Source organism: Nerophis lumbriciformis, linkage group LG22 (assembly GCF_033978685.3).
Source record: "Nerophis lumbriciformis linkage group LG22, RoL_Nlum_v2.1, whole genome shotgun sequence".
Lineage (NCBI taxonomy): Eukaryota > Metazoa > Chordata > Actinopteri > Syngnathiformes > Syngnathidae > Nerophis > Nerophis lumbriciformis.
In genome coordinates, this window is record NC_084569.2 from 37393910 (window position 1) to 37413383 (window position 19474).

The following is a 19474-nucleotide window of genomic DNA, read 5'->3' on the forward strand; positions in this document are numbered from 1 at the left end:
GTTTTTCTTATAGTTTGACTTATAGTCCGAAAAATACGGTATATATATATATATATATACAAAGTTAGTAGCTAAACTTTCCAAATCGCAATCATTAGCTGACAAAGTGAATGTGTAGTTTACCTGTAAAGAGCTGAAAAGTGGCAGTATATGACACTAAATTCTCTCGGCAGCCACTTCAGGTTGCAAACAGTCACTTTAAGGTGATCACACCACATTTTGCCACTAAGAAGTGAACCTTTGAGTTGAAGTATATGAAAATAGACAATATCAACAATTGACCAACATGTTAAAATATATGAACGTCATTTCTCGAGTATTACTGAGCATGTATTCATGGTAGGAGTGTGCAAAGTAACGGTTTGGCTTCATTTTATTGAAAGTGAATTAAAATTGGGGTGAATACGGTATCAGTATGGTTTATGTGGTACAGAATGCAGAACCAAATGAAAACAAGATATTTTAGATGGCATTTTATTTTAAAACGTTTGTGTTCATGATTCCTTTATTACGAATAAGCGCAGCAAAGTGCACCTCAAACCGACACCAGCTTAAGCGCGGGGTTTCACCCGCTCGCATTTTCTTCCTCGAAATACTTCCACAATTGAAGCTCTTTTTTTTTTTACGTGTGGTGCGATAAAAGAGGTCAATCCAAAACTTTGAAGTCTTCAAATTGTGTGCTCCGTTTTCTGTCTTCAGCAAGAAAAGTATGAGGTGGACTGAGGTGATCCTTCCCTGCCGTGGGTGTGCACACTCACATGTTGGTGCTCATTCTTGTCTGGCTGTTGGCTGGTGTCAGTTCACCCTGACTGCCTTCTCTGGGTGGAGACTGAAATAAAGAGGGCACATGGTGAGATGTTTTTGAACACTTCGTAACTAAATGCAACAATAAGTGCCTCTACCAATGTTTCCTTCCATTGTTTCAAATGTTATACGAGCGACCCACACTCCCTTTTATGATCCACATAATGGGCACCCTTGCTATACGTTAATTTATTTATGGCGCGTCGACCACAAATAGATTGTGAGCTACCTGTTCGTAGTCACTCATAAACACAGTGAAAGTAGTTTGTTATTTTAATGCCGTGCATTAGTTGGCATCTTAACTCTGACTTTTTAACACACGCACCTACACTGTATAAACTGGAATCTACGTAAGATGAAATATCTCAAATAAGGGTGATATTTGCTTATTTTCTGTCTGATAAGATAATTCTTCTCACTAAGCAGATTTGATGTTAAGAGTGTTTTACTTGTTTTAAAGGGGAACATTATCACCAGACCTATGTAAGCGTCAATATATACCTTGATGTTGCAGAAAAAAGACCATATATTTTTTTAACTGATTTCCGAACTCTAAATAGGTGAATTTTGGCAAATTAAACGTCTTTCCATTATTCGCTCTCGGAGCAATGACGTCACAACGTGACGTCACATCGGGAAGCAATCCGCCATTTTCTCACTTTCGTCGGTGTGTTGTCGGAGGGTGTAACAACACGAACAGGGACGGCTTCAAGTTGCACCAGTAGCCCAAAGATGCGAAAGTGGCAAGAAATTGGACGAAATTTGTTAAAAATACGAGGCTGTGGGGAAAGCCGACGAAATGGTCAGTCGTTTGTTCCGCACACTTTACCGACGAAAGCTATGCTACGACAGAGATGGCAAGAATGTGTGGATATCCTGCGACACTCAAAGCAGATGCTGACATCAACTCCAAAACTGGACAGATCAGCTTTCAGGAAAAGAGAGCGGATGAGGGTATGTCTACAGAATATATTAATTGATGAAAACGTTATTCATTACTCGCGGTTTTACGTAAATTATTATACATAAACTGTGTTTACCAATAATTTAGCTTAAAAACATTTTTTTTTTTTCAATCATTCGAGTACATTTGGGTAGTCTTGTGTAATGCAGTATTTTGTGTCCATTTAGGTATGGTTAACCTGAGTGCTGAAATCGTGGAAAAATATATGTTCTTAGCGCGCCTGAAATGGGCTGTCTGCACTCTCAAAGTGCATGTTGTTGCCAAATGTATTTCATATGCTGTAAACCTAGTTCATGGTTGTTAGTTTCCTTTAATGCCAAACAAACACATAGAAGGCGATCGCCGAATTCGTCCTCGCTTTCTCCCGTGTCGCTGGCTGTCGTGTCGTTTTCGTCGGTTTCGCTTGCATACGGTTCAAACCGATATGGCTCAATAGCTTCAGTTTCTTCTTCAATTTCGTTTTCGCTACCTGCCTCCACACTACAACCATCCGTTTCAATACATGCGTAATCTGTTGAATCGCTTAAACCGCTGAAATCCGAGTCTGAATCCGAGCTAATGTCGCTATAGTTTGCTGTTTTATCCGCCATGTTTGTTTGTATTGGCATCACTATGTGACGTCACAGGAAAATGGACGGGTGTATATAACGATGGTTAAAATCAGGCACTTTGAAGCTTTTTTTAGGGATATTGCGTGATGGGTAAAATTAAAAAAAAAACTTCGAAAAATAAAATAAGCCACTGGGAACTGATTTTTAATGGTTTTAACCCTTCTGAAATTGTGATAATGTTCCCCTTTAAGGGTTTTGGTCCTAAATGATCTCAGTAAGATATTACAGCTTGTTGCTGACATTTGATGACCTATATTGAGTAAAACATGCTTGAAACTAGAATATCAACTGTTGCAAAGCTGTGTCATCAACACTCACAAGTATAAAACTCCTTTTTTTAAATAAAAATTTCTTATTTCAAGCGTGAAAAAAAAAATCATGACTTTGACACATTTGTGTCTCATAATTAAAACGGATGACAGCCAAATGGACTTTGCTGTTTTAATTTCAATGAAACAAGAGAAAATACGTACTCATATAGTAGTACAGTTGGCACAGTACAGTAAACTGACAGTTAATATTTAAACATTTAACATGTGACATTGCAAACTATTTTGAACAGAAATAGTTCATGCACATTCAGATAAATTCTGCAAAATTACAATTAAAAACGATTTGGCTGGGGGCCGGTCTGTGTGTGTGTGTGTGTGTGTGTGGGTGTGTGTGTGTGTGTGTGTGTGTGTGTGTGTGTGTGTGTATATATATATATATATATATATATATATACCGTATTTTCCGCACCATAAGCCGCCCTGGGTTATAAGCCGCGCCTTCAATGAACGGCATATTTCAAAACTTTGTCCACCTATAAGCCGCCCCGTGTTATAAGCCGCATCTAACTGCGCTAAAGGAATGTCAAAAAAACAGTCAGATAGGTCAGTCAAACTTTAATAATATATTAAAAACCAGCGTGATGTGGGCGCGCATGGAGTCGTATATCAACATGGACGGAGCTGCGTGAAAAAAGCCACCCGGCCTCTTCGCGTAAACTTCCCTTAACCACTCGCCCATCTTTTCTTCATCCATCCATCCCTTCGAGTTAGCTTTTATGATGACGCCGGCTGGAAAGGTCTCTTTTGGCAAGGTCTTCCTTTTGAATATCACCATGGGTGGAAGTTTCTGGCCATTAGCATGGCAAGCTAGAACCACAGTGAAGGATGACTTCTCATTCCCTGTGGTGCGAATATTCACCGTACGTGCTCCCGTTGTATCCACAGTGCGGTTCACAGGAATATCAAAAGTCAGTGGAACCTCGTCCATGTTGATAATGTTCTCTGGCCGGATCTTTTTTTCAGCTATCTTGTTTTTACAATATGCACGGAAAGTAGCCAGCTTTTCTTGAAAGTCTTTAGGCAGTTGCTGTGAAATAGTAGTCCGTGTGCGGATGGAGAGATTGCGTCTTTTCATGAACCGGAAACCTGTCGCTTAGTAGGAGCCATTTTGTGGTCTTTACAGATGTAAACACACAAAGGAAATGAAACGTAATATCCGCGCGCTTCTTCTTCTTCTACGGGGGCGGGTGGTTGCTTACAGTAGAAGAAGAAGCGCTTCCTCTTCTATGGGGGCAGGTGCTTACCTTGGCGGTTGCTTGCCGTAGAAGAAGACGCGCTTCCTGTTCTAAGGGGAAAAAAGATGGCGGCTGTTTACCGTAGTTGCGAGACCGAAACTTTATGAAAATGAATCTTAATAGTAATCCATATATAAAGCGCACCGGGTTATAAGCCGCACTGTCAGCTATTGAGTAAATTTGTGGTTTTTAGGTGCGGCTAATAGTGCGGAAAATACGGTATATATATATATTCCTCGCGCACTAATTGACTGAAAGAGCACGCACTTGGCACGATGATGTCATGTTATCGATGGAAAAATGCATTTTTAGATCATATGATTTGCCTGAGCGGCGAGGAGACCCCGAGAGTAACAAGAACATTAAATTAGTTTTTAGTCTAAGTTTGTTGGTTTCAAGAAATGTAATGCCGAGCGCATATCATTATGTCAAGTTAATGGCACTAGCATTTACTTCATTTAAGAATATTAAATAACATATTGAGCAAAAAGGTCTCTTTTTTTTCTATCCAGAAAAGTGCACTTGTTATTAGTGAGAATATACTTATTTAAGGTATTAGCTAATTTTACTTGTTTTGGAGAGTCTTGATAAGCAAAATTTTCTTGTTCTATTGGCAGATAACTTTGCTTAGTTCAAATTAAATACCCCTAATTTTTGTATTTTTTTGAACACTGACTTTTTGCAGTGTAGGAAGATCTTCCGGGCTACCGATATGTAGAAGTGGCAATCTTTGGGCACCTTGCGATTCGATTACGATTCAGGAGCTACGACTTCATTAAAAATTGATTATTGATGCATCTTTATTGAGGCAGCTTTACATTTATTTTCGTTTCACTAAAAGAGCATTCATCATCTACAACTTTAAAAACAGTGCATTTGCAATAAGAAACAGCTGAATTAATTCCCACATTTATAAAATCATTGGAAATGTGTGCAAAACTGGAACACAAGTTCCCTAAAATAAAGGTGGTTGGATCTCTTAGGGAGGTGGCTTGCTGCAGTCAGTCAAATTTAAAAACAGTCTATTACTTTAATTTAAATAAATAATTGATTATTGACGTTTACTAATGCTACAATATTGGGTGAAACAAGTGCAAAAGTGACTGAGACTGGGTGTTACTTCATGCTTAGAGGGCTCTAATTAGGTCGTTAAGTTTTTTGCGCTCTGAAAATATTTTTATTCATTAATAAAAAATCTGCGGAAATCTGTTTATCGCAGTCCCAATTAATTGCAATAAACAATGGACGACTGGACATGCACATGAGTCATGGCCAATTATGCAACTTAGACAATGTCATCTACACTCTTAGAAATAAAAGTGCTAAGTAGAACCATATATGGTTCTTCGGCTCGTCCTCATAGGAGAACCCATTTTGGCTCCAGGTAGAACCTTTTTATAAAGGTTCCACCTGGAACCCTTTTGGAGGGTTCTACCTAGAACTGTGTGTGTAAGGTTCCACCCAGAACCCCCCATGAGAGGTTCTGCAAAGAACCCACGCAGGGAGTTCCACTAAGAACCCTTTCGTATTTCAAGGGTTTCATCTAGAACCCATACAGGGAGTTCCACTAAGAACCCTTTTGTATTTCAAGACTTTCATCTAGAACCCACGCAGGGAGTTCCACTAAGAACCCTTTCGTATTTCAAGGGTTTCATCTAGAACCCACACAGGGAGTTCCACTAAGAACCCTTTCGTTTGTCAAGGGTTTCATCTAGAACATATGCAGGGAGTTCCACTAAGAACCCTTTCATGTTTCAAGGGTTTCATCTAGAACTCACACAGGGAGTTCCACAAAGAACTCTTTCATGTTTCAAGGGTTTCATCTAGATCTGACACAGGGGGTTCTAAAAACATCCCTTTTCAAAGGTTTTCACCGATAACCGTCTTGTCTTCTGAGGGTTCTATAAAGAACCATATTGTATTCTACAGATCAGTTTAGTTCATATTATATTGTGGTCATTTATCATGTTGACATTGAACAAACATTCAAAACATTTTAATGAGAAAAACATTTATTTAAAGATAGGCACCATTATTGGAAAATGTTATCAGGAAGTATGTCCCTGGTGACACAGGATCTTACCCATGCTTTCAACAATCCCTGAAGAACTCTTTCTTCCAAAAACGGTTCTCTGGATCAAAATAGTTCTTACTGGAACCCTTAGTGTTAGTGAGAACCCTTTTAAAACCAATTATTCAGAAAAGGGGTTTTAAAGGGTTCTCTGGATCAAAATGGTTCTTACTGGAACCATTAGCGTCACCAAGAACCCTTGAAAAACCCTTTCTTCGGGAAAGGGTTTTTCAGAAGCAAATGGTTCCAGTTAGAACCTCAGCCCTTGTAGAAGAACCCTTTTAGAACCCTTATTTCTATGAGTGTAATGTCGTTTTGTTATTACAGCGATTTGCATTTAATTTGTACATCATTACAGGGTTTCTCCCAGGTTGCTAACACAACTTTGGTGGTGGGAGTGGGGATGTTTTTCATCATTATTTGCATCATCTGCAATTTTCTTTAAAAAAAAAAGGCTAAAAAAAAGTGAAACATGCATTTAAAAACAAATCTGTTATTAGTAGGGATGTCCGATAATATAGGCAGTCTGTATCGGTTTCAAAATGATCGGTATCGGTTCCAAAAAGTAAAATGTATGACTTTTTAAAACGCCGCTGTGTACACGGACGTAGGGAGAAGTACAGAGCGCCAATAAACCTTAAAGGCACTGCCTTTGCGTGCCGGCCGAATCACATAATACCTACGACTTTTACACACACAAGTGAATGCAAGCATACATGGTCAACACCTATACAGGTCACACTGAGAGTGGCCGTATAAACAACTTTAACACTGTTACAAATATGCGCCACACTGTGAACCCACACCAAACAAGAATGACAAACACATTTTGGGAGAACATCCGCACCGTAACACAACATAAACACAACAGAACAAATACCCAGAACCCCTTGCAGCACTAACTCTTCCGGGACGCTACAATATACATCCCCCGCCCCCCACACCTCAACCCCGCCCACCTCAACCTCCTCATGCTCTCTCAGGGAGAGGATGTCCCAAATTCCAAGCTGCTGTTTTGAGGCATGTTAAAAAAAAATAATGCACTTTGTGACTTCAATAATAAATATGGCAAGTGCCATGTTGTGCCATCTACTCTGTTGATCATTTTTCACGTTTCTATACGGCTATCAAATTCTTTTGGTGACTATATCTTTATTAAAAACTACATGCAATAAATCAAGCATCTTTCTCTGGGGTTATTACTGTACTCGTGTTTAGAAACTACTTCTGTCCCTGTTTCTCGCAGAGCTGCAGCGAGCCTGATAGCACACTTGCTTGGCACGGCTGCTCCAATTGCATTTTTTCTCCTTAAAAGCCGTTACGGTCTTATTAATATTTGCACATTTCGTAGATCACTGTCCGCGTGTATATCTCCGATATATATATATATATATATATCCACATTGTAGACATGCTGCCTACGCTCCAGCTGCCCTTTTTTTTGCTGCAGCTGTTACATATACTGTAATATTGTACATGGTAATTGGGATTTGTTATATATTGTATATATTATATCAAAATATAATATAACAACATATCAGTATATATTATATACTGTATATATAATATGTAAATATTACATATATGCTATATTTTATATTGCTACTATAGTACATTTTTAGTCTACTTTACACCTTTTGTTTTCGCCCTCTTTTTGTGCCCTTGTGTGCATTATCTTTTCCATCCTTTGTAACTGAGCTACTGTGTGGAACCGTTTCCCTTGTGGATCAATAAAGTGATCGAATTTAAGTGCATTTCAGTTGCGCATGTAATGGGCTAAATGTTAGAATAATTTTATCTAGGTTATCACAAAAACTTTGTGTTGAAATGAGTTCCCAGCGAGAAGACCAAAAGCTGTCTTTGAACCTACCAAGGAGACTTGTAGAAACTCCACTGTGTAGGATGGAAATCAACATGAAGGGGTTTCTGTTTTCTTTCATGTATTGTAATCAACAGAAAAGTATTGTTTTAACCCAAGGACTACAAAGCGGAGAGAAGGCAGGATCTGCCCAAGTTCCAGACGACCTCTTTTTGAACCTCCTTTTTGAACTGTTTTACGAACCTCTTTTTGAACTCTTTTACGACCTTTTCTGTGAACTGTTTAAGACCTTTTCTTTTGAGCTGTTGTAATCAAAGGCGATGGCTGTTTACTACCTTGTCCCTTAGAAGCAGCTGTTATCATGTGGTCAGAGAAAGTCCAAATAAAGGGGGAGGCGTACAATCTTTTGGCAGAGCGTGCTGAGACACCGTACAAGGGTACAGTGTCCGAGCCTCTCTCCTCAAATTGAGTCCAAATTGAATTCTGTCTCTGTTTGATTCTTTGCTCCTTGTCCTGTTCAATATATGTCATCTGTGTTTGAACCTGACACTATACAGGTAAAAGCCAGTAAATTAGAATATTTTGAAAAACTTGATTTATTTCAGTAATTGCATTCAAAAGGTGTAACTTGTACATTATATTTATTCATTGCACACAGACTGATGCATTCAAATGTTTATTTCATTTAATTTTGATGATTTGAAGTGGCAACAAATGAAAATCCAAAATTCCGTGTGTCACAAAATTAGAATATTACTTAAGGCTAATACAAAAAAGGGATTTTTAGAAATGTTGGCCAACTGAAAAGTATGAAAATGAAAAATATGAGCATGTACAATACTCAATACTTGGTTGGAGCTCCTTTTGCCTCAATTACTGCGTTAATGCGGCGTGGCATGGAGTCGATGAGTTTCTGGCACTGCTCAGGTGTTATGAGAGCCCAGGTTGCTCTGATAGTGGCCTTCAACTCTTCTGCGTTTTTGGGTCTGGCATTCTGCATCTTCCTTTTCACAATACCCCACAGATTTTCTATGGGGCTAAGGTCAGGGGAGTTGGCGGGCCAATTTAGAACAGAAATACCATGGTCCGTAAACCAGGCACGGGTAGATTTTGCGCTGTGTGCAGGCGCCAAGTCCTGTTGGAACTTGAAATCTCCATCTCCATAGAGCAGGTCAGCAGCAGGAAGCATGAAGTGCTCTAAAACTTGCTGGTAGACGGCTGCGTTGACCCTGGATCTCAGGAAACAGAGTGGACCGACACCAGCTGGACTGCTGCTGAGTGGTCCAAAGTCATGTTTTCTGACGAAAGCAAATTTTGCATTTCCTTTGGAAATCGAGGTCCCAGAGTCTGGAGGAAGACAGGAGAGGCACAGGATCCACGTTGCCTGAAGTCTAGTGTAAAGTTTCCACCATCAGTGATGGTTTGGGGTGCCATGTCATCTGCTGGTGTCGGTCCACTCTGTTTCCTGAGATCCAGGGTCAACGCAGCCGTCTACCAGCAAGTTTTAGAGCACTTCATGCTTCCTGCTGCTGACCTGCTCTATGGAGATGGAGATTTCAAGTTCCAACAGGACTTGGCGCCTGCACACAGCGCAAAATCTACCCGTGCCTGGTTTACGGACCATGGTATTTCTGTTCTAAATTGGCCCGCCAACTCCCCTGACCTTAGCCCCATAGAAAATCTGTGGGGTATTGTGAAAAGGAAGATGCAGAATGCCAGACCCAAAAACGCAGAAGAGTTGAAGGCCACTATCAGAGCAACCTGGGCTCTCATAACACCTGAGCAGTGCCAGAAACTCATCGACTCCATGCCACGCCGCATTAACGCAGTAATTGAGGCAAAAGGAGCTCCAACCAAGTATTGAGTATTGAACATGCTCATATTTTTCATTTTCATACTTTTCAGTTGGCCAACATTTCTAAAAATCCCTTTTTTGTATTAGCCTTAAGTAATATTCTAATTTTGTGACACACGGAATTTTGGATTTTCATTTGTTGCCACTTCAAATCATCAAAATTAAATGAAATAAACATTTGAATGCATCAGTCTGTGTGCAATGAATAAATATAATGTACAAGTTACACCTTTTGAATGCAATTACTGAAATAAATCAAGTTTTTCAAAATATTCTAATTTACTGGCTTTTACCTGTATATATAGCCATTTACACAATGTATTACTTCAATTTTTTTCATGGAAAAACCCCCCCCCTAATTTTTAAGCCACCATCAACTACATGCAGGGGAAAGCCTGCATTATTTTAATGGGGATAGGATATAGGACACTTAGTGTCTCCCGCAATTTAAACATTGTTTGCTTCGTCCATCACGCATTTCAGGTTTTTTTTTTTCTTTTTTCTGTAAACTAGCCCCCAGTATGGTTTGTAAAAAAAAAAGGGAAATGTAAAAGAGAAAGTGCTATTATGAAGCCGCATTGCATTACAGTTGAAAAAGAAGCTAATATGAGAATTGTGTTGGTGTTCTTGGTACACCCTGCTTGGCACTCAGCATCAAGGGTTGGAATTGGGGGTTAAATCACCATAAATTATTCCCAGGCGCGGCCACCGCTGCTGCTCACTGCTCCCCTCACCTCCCAGGGGGTGATCAAGGGTGATGAGTCAAATGCAGAGAATAATTTTGCCACACCTAGTGTGTGTGTGACAATTATGGGTACTTTAACTTAACTCTGCAGTTTGGCAAAATCTACGATGAAGTATTCCGAAGAACAAAAAGGCACTAACGTTATAGTTTCAAGCAAAGACCTCCAATAATAGATACATTAGAAAAAGTATGGCTTTTGTAAATCAATGAAAAAGAGTTTGCTGTTGATAGTGTCAGTGAGGCTAGACAACTTAAGTGTATGTGGCCCTCTACTGGCTGCAGGGGTGAAATATCATTTATCTGTGCCTGCAATCATCCACTATGCAGTACTGTACTGAATAATTACTAATAGTGTGTTTATTTTGTGTGGGTTTTTCTTCTATAGTTTTTTCTCTTTTTTTAACTAACCCCATAGGCACAAGGCAAACATCCATCCATCCATCCATCCATCCATCTTCTTCCGGTTATCCGAGGTCGGGTCGCGGGGGCAGCAGCCTAAGCAGGGAAGCCCAGACTTCCCTCTCCCCAGCCACTTCGTCCAGCTCCTCCCGGGGGATCCCGAGGCGTTCCCAGGCCAGCCGGAAGACATAGTCTTCCCAACGTGTCCTGGGTCTTCCCCGTGGCCTCCTACCGGTCGGACGTGCCCTAAAAACCTCCCGAGGGAGGCGATCGGGTGGCATCCTGACCAGATGCCCGAACCACCTCATCTGGCTCCTCTCGATGTGGAGGAGCAGCGGCTTTACTTTGAGCTCCCCCCGGATGACAGAGCTTCTCACCCTATCTCTAAGGGAGAGCCCTGCCACCCGGCGGAGGAAACTCATTTCGGCCGCTTGTACCCGTGATCTTGTCCTTTCGGTCATAACCCAAAGCTCATGACCATAGGTGAGGATGGGAACGTAGATCAACCGGTAAATTGAGAGCTTTGCCTTCCGGCTCAGCTCCTTCTTCACCACAACGGATCGATACAGCGTCCGCATTACTGAAGATGCCGCACCGATCCGCCTGTCGATCTCACGATCCACTCTTCCCTCACTCGTGAACAAGACTCCGAGGTACTTGAACTCCTCCACTTGGGGCAGGGTCTCCTCCCCAACCCGAAGATGGCATTCCACCCTTTTCCGGGCGAGAACCATGGACTCGGATTTGGAGGTGCTGATTCTCATCCCAGTCGCTTCACACTCGGCTGCGAACCGATCCAGCGAGAGCTGAAGATCCTGGCCAGATGAAGCCATCAGGACCACATCCTCTGCAAAAAGCAGAGACCTAATCCTGCAGCCACCAAACCAGATCCCCTCAACGCCTTGACTGCGCCTAGAAATTATGTCCATAAAAGTTATGAACAGAATGGGTGACAAAGGGCAGCCTTGGCGGAGTCCAACCCTCACTGGAAACGTGTCCGACTTACTGCCGGCAATGCGGACCAAGCTCTGACACTGATCATACAGGGAGCGGACAGCCAAAATCAGACAGTCCGATACCCCATACTCTCTGAGCACTCCCCACAGGACTTCCCGAGGGACACGGTCGAATGCCTTCTCCAAGTCCACAAAACACATGTAGACTGGTTGGGCAAACTCCCATGCACCCTCAAGGACCCTGCCGAGAGTATAGAGCTGGTCCACAGTTCCACGACCAGGACGAAAACCACACTGTTCCTCCTGAATCCGAGGTTCGACTATCCGGCGTAGCCTCCTCTCCAGTACACCTGAATAGACCTTACCGGGAAGGCTGAGGAGTGTGATCCCACGATAGTTAGAACACACCCTCCGGTTCCCCTTCTTAAAGAGAGGAACCACCACCCCGTCTGCCAATCCAGAGGTACCGCCCCAAGGCAAACATAATTTAGTTATTTGGCAGGAACACATGTATTCTATTTTACTTCATTTGAAATGAAATGAATGATATTTATATAGCGCTTTTTCACAATTGTCTCAAAGCGCTTACATTGACAAACCCATACATTCATTGTGGCCGCATGTGCACGCAATGTTATACGGGCTGTGGCGGCCTCAAAACCACGTCTCAGTCTATTTGGTCCAGTCCGGGATTTGGTGGAATGCATTATTGCTCCACCAAACAAACCATGCCAGCAGAGCAAAGTACCAAATGTGCTGTTCTATAGTCACATGGGAAGACTCAAAGCACCAACATAGCAGGTGGACTTGTTTAATATGTCTCGCTAGTAGTAATGCATATGTTGACATTAGGTTTGTATTCTGATCTTGAGTTTACATGTATTTTACAGTACTTGTACAATAGAAAATATCGTTATATGCTGAATAGTGTTTCATTTTATTTGTTAAACCGTATTCAGACATTTTACAATAAGTGCCTGATTTACTAAGGTCCAAATACAACACAGTAAACAGCATGTGCAATCTATAACATAGTGTGTATTATTATTGGGCATGCGATCTACTAAGACTACGTGTGCAACTGTAAAGTGGTGCAAACCACCTTATTTAAATGAGGATTTTACGGCATCACCACATAGACACTCATTTACTGCACTTTTATGTTATCATGCTTTTCATACCTGTGGCGTTTTGCTATGTTTTCATATATGCAACAGACATGTACCACTTTTTATGGGCATTTTAGAAGCAGTCGTGCAGTGTGTCTACAATGACGCTGAAGGTGCGCTCATTGGAGGGAGGCTCCACTTACTACGCTCAAAACGCAGAAAATAAATACAAGTTTTTTTCATATAAGAAATATCTTAATCGTATATATCAGGGGTGCTCATTACGTCGATCGCGAGCTACCGGTCGATCTCGGAGGGTGTGTCAGTCGATCACCAGCCAGGCATTAAAAAAATAGTCCTAAAAATGAGCGATCATAAATTCACTTGATTGACATTCACGGCACCCGAGGGTCTTCTGAGATGACGCTGGCTGCTGCCAGCTCATTAAAATTACCGACTGGAAGGCGAGAAACACTTTATTTCAACAGACTCTGGCGCCGTACCTGTCGTCAAAACTCCAAAGACCGACTGCACAGTTGCACAGTTGCACTAACAAAATAAGAGTCTCAGAAAGCTTGCGTGCACAAGCTAGCAAGCTACGGTGTTTTAATGATGTTTGTTTTTTTCCACATATGATATATACCAGGGGTGCTCACACTTTTTCTGCAGGCGAGCTACTTTTCAATTGATCAAGTCGTGGGGATCTACCTCATTCATATATATCATTTCTATTTACTTATTTATGAAATATATGTTTTTGTTAACAAGTTAAAGGTGTTTAATGATAATGCAAGCATGTTTAACACATATAGATTCCTTTCTTTAATGAAGACAAGAATATAAGTTGGTGTATTACCTGATTCTGATGACTTTTGCATTGATTGGAATCAGACAGTGGTGCTGATAAGGTCCGCATTTTCGAATGTGCAGTCGGTCTTTGGAGTTTTGACGAGAGGTACGGCGCCAGAGTCTGTTGAAATAAAGTGTTTCTCGCCTTCCAGTCGGTAATTTTAATGAGCTGGCAGCAGCCAGCGTCATCTCAGAAGACCCTCGGGTGCCGTGAATGTCAATCAAGTGACGAAAGTGACGTCATACTGAAGATTTATGATCACTCATTTTTAGGACTATTTTTTTAATGCCTGGCTGGTGATCGACTGACACACCCTCCGAGATCGACCGGTAGCTCGCGATCGACATAATGAGCACCCCTGCCATAGATCCTCGAATCCAAGCAATCCAAGTTCTAACAATATTGTAAAGAATACCAAAAACAATGTTTGTCCTGTACCTTTACATGGATCTGGTTGCGAAGCACAGCAGCCCTGAGGATCATGGCTTTGGCTCGTCTCTGGAACTCTTTACCCATTTGGAGCGACTTTTCAAATGTGGTGCTTCTCTGGTCCACATCTCTTGCATACAAAATCTATTGTGAACATGTCAGAATATCAGATTTTAAGGATTCCAACAAAACATTTTCATATTTTACCACTGCTTTCACCTTGCTATGGGAATCAATGCGTGCGTTGATGAGTCCCTCCAGGATTAGTTGGGTGAGCTCATCTTCCAGAGCCGCCACTGTAGTGTTGAAGGCCTGTGCCATCTTAGTCATGTCTGCTGACACGTAGGGGCTGAAATACTGAAAAAGAAACAAACAAAAAACAACTAAGAATGAATGAAATAAGTTTATTTCGGTCATATAATCAACCATCAACCATTTTGTGTGACCAGTTTAACAGTACAGATTATACATATTTAACAATCATACACATTTACACACAAAAAGAAAAGAAAGACCGAAAAAGGAATAGGCTGGAACCAAAGCTTATATTTGCCTATCCTATACATTTACTGAAAATTAGATTGCCTGGAACATCAACGTTAAAAAAGAAATCAATGGGAAGTAATTGTTACTATATTTTATCATTTTCAACTATTTCACCTTTCAAGGTTTTCTTAAACCCTAACAAAGAACTACAAGTCTTCAGCTCTTCACTGAGCTTGTTCCACCATTTAACTCCTAAAACTGAAATACATTTGTATTTTATATTCCTTCTTACTTTACCTATTTCAAAAATCAATATCCCCCGTAAATTATAGTTTTCTCCTCTTAATGTAAATAAGCTAAGAATACAAGCTGGAAGGCTGTTGTTCTTCACTCGAAACATCATTTCCATTGTTTTTAAAAACATAATATCTGAACATTTTAACACATTAGAACTGATTAATAATGGATTGGTATGTTCATAGTAGCACGCTTTGTGTATTATTCTAATGACCCCTTTTTTGAAGTTTAATTATTGGGTCTATGTTTGTTCTATAAACATTTCCCCAAACTCCAACACAATATGTTAAATATGGAAAAATAAAATAATAATATAACATATGCAGGCATTTCTTATTCAGCATGTGTCTTACTTTATAAAAAATAGCAATGGCCGGAAGGCGGGGTACACCCTGGACAAGTCGATGAGGTGGCGACTTGTCCAGGGTGTACCCCGCCTTCCGCCCGATTGTAGCTGAGATAGGCTCCAGCGCCCCCCGCAACCCCGAAGGGAATAAGCGGTAGAAAATGGATGGATGGATGGAGCAATGGATTTGGATATTTTTCCCTTTATATATTCAATATGCGGTTTCCAACATAATTTATGATCAATTATTCCCAAGAATTTAGTTTCATATACTCTATCAATTTCCACTAGATTTAATTTTAATTTTGCTTCACAATTTGTCCTTGCACCACGAAACACCATAAATGTAGTTTTCTTATCATTTAATGATAACTTATTAATATCAAACCATTTTTTTAGCTGAATCAACTCAACCTCTATTATCCTCAACACTTCCTTCAAGTCTTCTCCTGAACAATATACATTTGTATCATCTGCAAATACAATAAATTTCAATTGATTAGATACTGAACAAATATAACTTAAATAGAGTATAAATAACTTAGGTCCCAATACCGAGCCTTGTGGAACCCCACAAGTTACTCTTCTTAGCTGTGATTTAGTCTTACTAATTTCCACATATTGAGATCTATTACTTAAATAACTACTTAACCACTGTTGTGAAACACCTCTTATGCCATAGTTTTCCAATTTTAGCAGAAGTAAGGAATGATCGATTGTGTCAAAAGCTTTACATATGTCAATAAATACTCCAACTAAGCACTGCGGTCATTAAAATACACAAGCTATTTAATCATTTACATGTGTTTGGTTTTGAGTTACATGACACAAACGTCTTGCATACATATAAAAAGGAATAACAAAGGCATCTTCAATAATATGCAGTTCAGTTTTATAATGTGGTTGGTCCTTATCTGTCCTAAATGCAAGTTGACACCATGATTCAATAAAAAAGGCAGAGTCAATCGCAAATGGTGAAAATGCGCACAGCACATTCTCTACTATAGGCATGCACACTGGTATACCCCAGGACTGTGTGTTCAGCCCAGCCCTCTTCACACACCACTTCTCTGCCAGTTTAAGGATGGACTTACTGCATACCTGCCAAAAAAAAAGAAAAACCTAGTAGCCAGGGTCCAGGGGCCGCAGGCCCCGGTAGGTCCAGGACAAAGTCCTGGTGGGGAGTTCAGGGGGGCGACGCAAAATGATTGATTGCATTCAGACAGGTTAAAATGTTGCTAAAACCATCACTTTTCTATCAGTCACAGTGACTTTTCAAAACAAAAATATTACAGCAAAAATCATATGGGTTGATTGACATGTTTATTCTGTAAGCTAACTTCAATAGCTTGAAATTATTTTGACAGTTAATGCCAGTTATCCTGTCAACCTTTCACAAGACTTCAATTTGTTAATTGAAAGTATAAACAGTATAAACACTTTTTACAGTAAACAAATGGTAAAACAGTACTAAACAATTCCATTAAAAACAAATTGGTGTCATTATTAACTTTCTGTCCAAGCTTGTATAATCTACTGCCTTGTTCAATTGTAAAAAATATTCTGTGCCTAAAATTCACATTTCTATCACAATTATCATACTGTAAACATGGTAAACTAACTTCATTAAAATTAATAGTCCTGTCAATAGCATGGAATTACAATTCAAATGTAGTTTTTTTGTAAGCCTTTCAAAAGAATTCAAAATATGAAAAATTAATGAAAATTAATTTAAGCCATCAGACACTTGAAAAGTGGCACATCACATCTCTAATGTAATCATTTTAACTTTTCAACAGAAGTAGCACTGCAAAAATATTAAGGACATACTTCTGTATTTTGGTAGTTATGCTGTCAACATTTAACAAGATTTCTTCAACTTGGACTTGAAAGCAATAATAGTATAAACACTTTTAACAGTATAACAGTACTAAACAATTCCAATAGATAACTGGTGTCATTACCTTTTTGTGGCTAAAATCCAAATTTAGCAACGGCATTAGACTTGTGTTTTTTTGTCCCAACGTGGTCTTTTACATCGCCAATTCCTCCGTGTCCGATCGAAAAATCTTGTCTGCACAAGGTGCAATTTGCGTAGTTTTCACCCTTTTTGGAACGGATAATTATTCCCGGATAGGCTTTTGAATATTCTTCACGGAATGATTGCAGTTTTCTTTTCGGTTTAAGACTCGTTTGCGATTTTTCTCCGGCTGATTCCATGATCGTTCGCTCGTTTGGAAACAATGGGCAACAGGTGCCTCGTGCTTGGCAGCGGTGCTATAAATAGCCTCACGCATGGAATTCGGAATGGTTCGATAGGAAGTTACGGGAAGCAGTGTCGATTGTGATTGTTGTTACGCGATTTCGTGAATAAAACTTTAAAAAAAAAAAAAAAATTTAATTAATGAAAAACCGTATTTTTTATCACTGCAACCGTAACCCGGAATAGGTTGATGAAAACCGTACTAATTACGGGAAAACCGGAGTAGTTGGCAGGTATGTTACTGTATATCAAACAGTGATTAACCGAAAACTATAAAGAGAAGATTGAGCATCTCTCAACATGTTGTGGAGCCGACAACCTCCACCTGAACTCTAGCAAAACCACTGAGGTCATTGTAGACTTCAGGAAGGCCAGGTAAACAGCACACGGTCCATTCCTCATTTAAGGAGAGGCGGTTGAGCATTGAGACAAAATTAAATTCCTGGACCTGCACATAATGACGACGAGAAAGACAAGCATCGTGCAAACACCGCATTCAAGCAGCCTCTCCTCGGCGAGTCAGGCAGGGCTAATGTTTTTATAGCAGCAGATTTAAGACCATATTGCATTAAAAACTAGATTTTGACCCACTTCTTCTTTCTGTAGACAATGTGGATGAACTGATTTTTCTGGCAAAAAACATGAAGATTGAGTGAAAGTCACCAGGGTTAAAGGCTGGGGGGGGGGGGGAAAAGTTAATCTGAGGCTGAGTTGACTTGAAACTGTTTAATGTAGCACTTTTTATATGTAGAAGAAAAGTTTTGTCATTTTATTTAATCTGAGCAACAGCTTGAGGCAGTTTAATATTGATTAACGTGGACCCCGACTTAAACAAGTTGAAAAATGTATTTGGGTGTTACCATTTAGTGGTCAATTGTACGGAATATGTACAATCTACTAATAAAAGTCTCAATCAATCAATCAAAAAAAAACACTTTATATGTAGAAAGGTTTTGTTAAGAAACCATTCTGAGCCTTATCTTATTTAGTTTTTATTTTATATATGTTGACCACATTAACCCTGGCAATGGACCCTGTGTGTACCGTATTTTCCGCACTATTAGCCGCACCTAAAAACCACAAATTTACTCAAAAGCTGACAGTGCGGCTTATAACCCGGTGCGCTTTATATATGGATTAATATTAAGATTCATTTTCATAAAGTTTAGGTCTCGCAACTACGGTAAACAGCCGCCATCTTTTTTCCCCGTAGAAGAGGAAGTGCTTCTTCTTCTACGCAAGCAACCGCCAAGGTAAGCACCCGCCCCCATTGAACAGGAAGCGCTTCTTCTTCTACTGTAAGCAACCACCCGCCCCCGTAGAAGAAGAAGAAGCGCGCGGATATTACGTTTCATTTCCTTTGTGTGTTTACATCTGTAAAGACCACAAAATGGCTCCTACTAAGCGACAGGTTTCCGGTTCATGAAAAGACGCAATCTCTCCATCCGCACACGGACTACTATTTCACAGCAACTGCCTAAAGACTTTCAAGAAAAGCTGGCTACTTTCCGTGCATATTGTAAAAACAAGATAGCTGAAAAAAAGATCCGGCCAGAGAACATTATCAACATGGACGAGGTTCCACTGACTTTTGATATTCCTGTGAACCGCACTGTGGATACAACGGGAGCACGTACGGTGAATATTCGCACCACAGGGAATGAGAAGTCATCCTTCACTGTGGTTCTAGCTTGCCATGCTAATGGCCAGAAACTTCCACCCATGGTGATATTCAAAAGGAAGACCTTGCCAAAAGAGACCTTTCCAGCCGGCGTCATCATAAAAGCTAACTCGAAGGGATGGATGGATGAAGAAAAGATGGGCGAGTGGTTAAGGTAAGTTTACGCGAAGAGGCCGGGTGGCTTTTGTCACGCAGCTCCATCCATGTTGATATACGACTCCA

At 40.3% G+C, this 19474-nt stretch overlaps 1 protein-coding gene across 1 annotated transcript in view; it reads right to left on the minus strand.

The window, feature by feature from the left end:
• Positions 1 to 460: 460 nt before the first annotated feature.
• Positions 461 to 19474, minus strand: part of gps1 (G protein pathway suppressor 1) — a 63726-nt gene continuing 44712 nt past the window's right edge. Inside the window, exons 12-14 of the mRNA XM_061973830.1 lie at positions 14399 to 14536; positions 14189 to 14323; positions 461 to 829 (exon numbers count right to left, since the gene is read on the minus strand). Coding sequence (XP_061829814.1) covers positions 755 to 829; positions 14189 to 14323; positions 14399 to 14536 — 348 coding nt within the window. The 3' untranslated portion in view covers positions 461 to 754. The remainder of the gene's footprint in view (positions 830 to 14188; positions 14324 to 14398; positions 14537 to 19474) is intronic.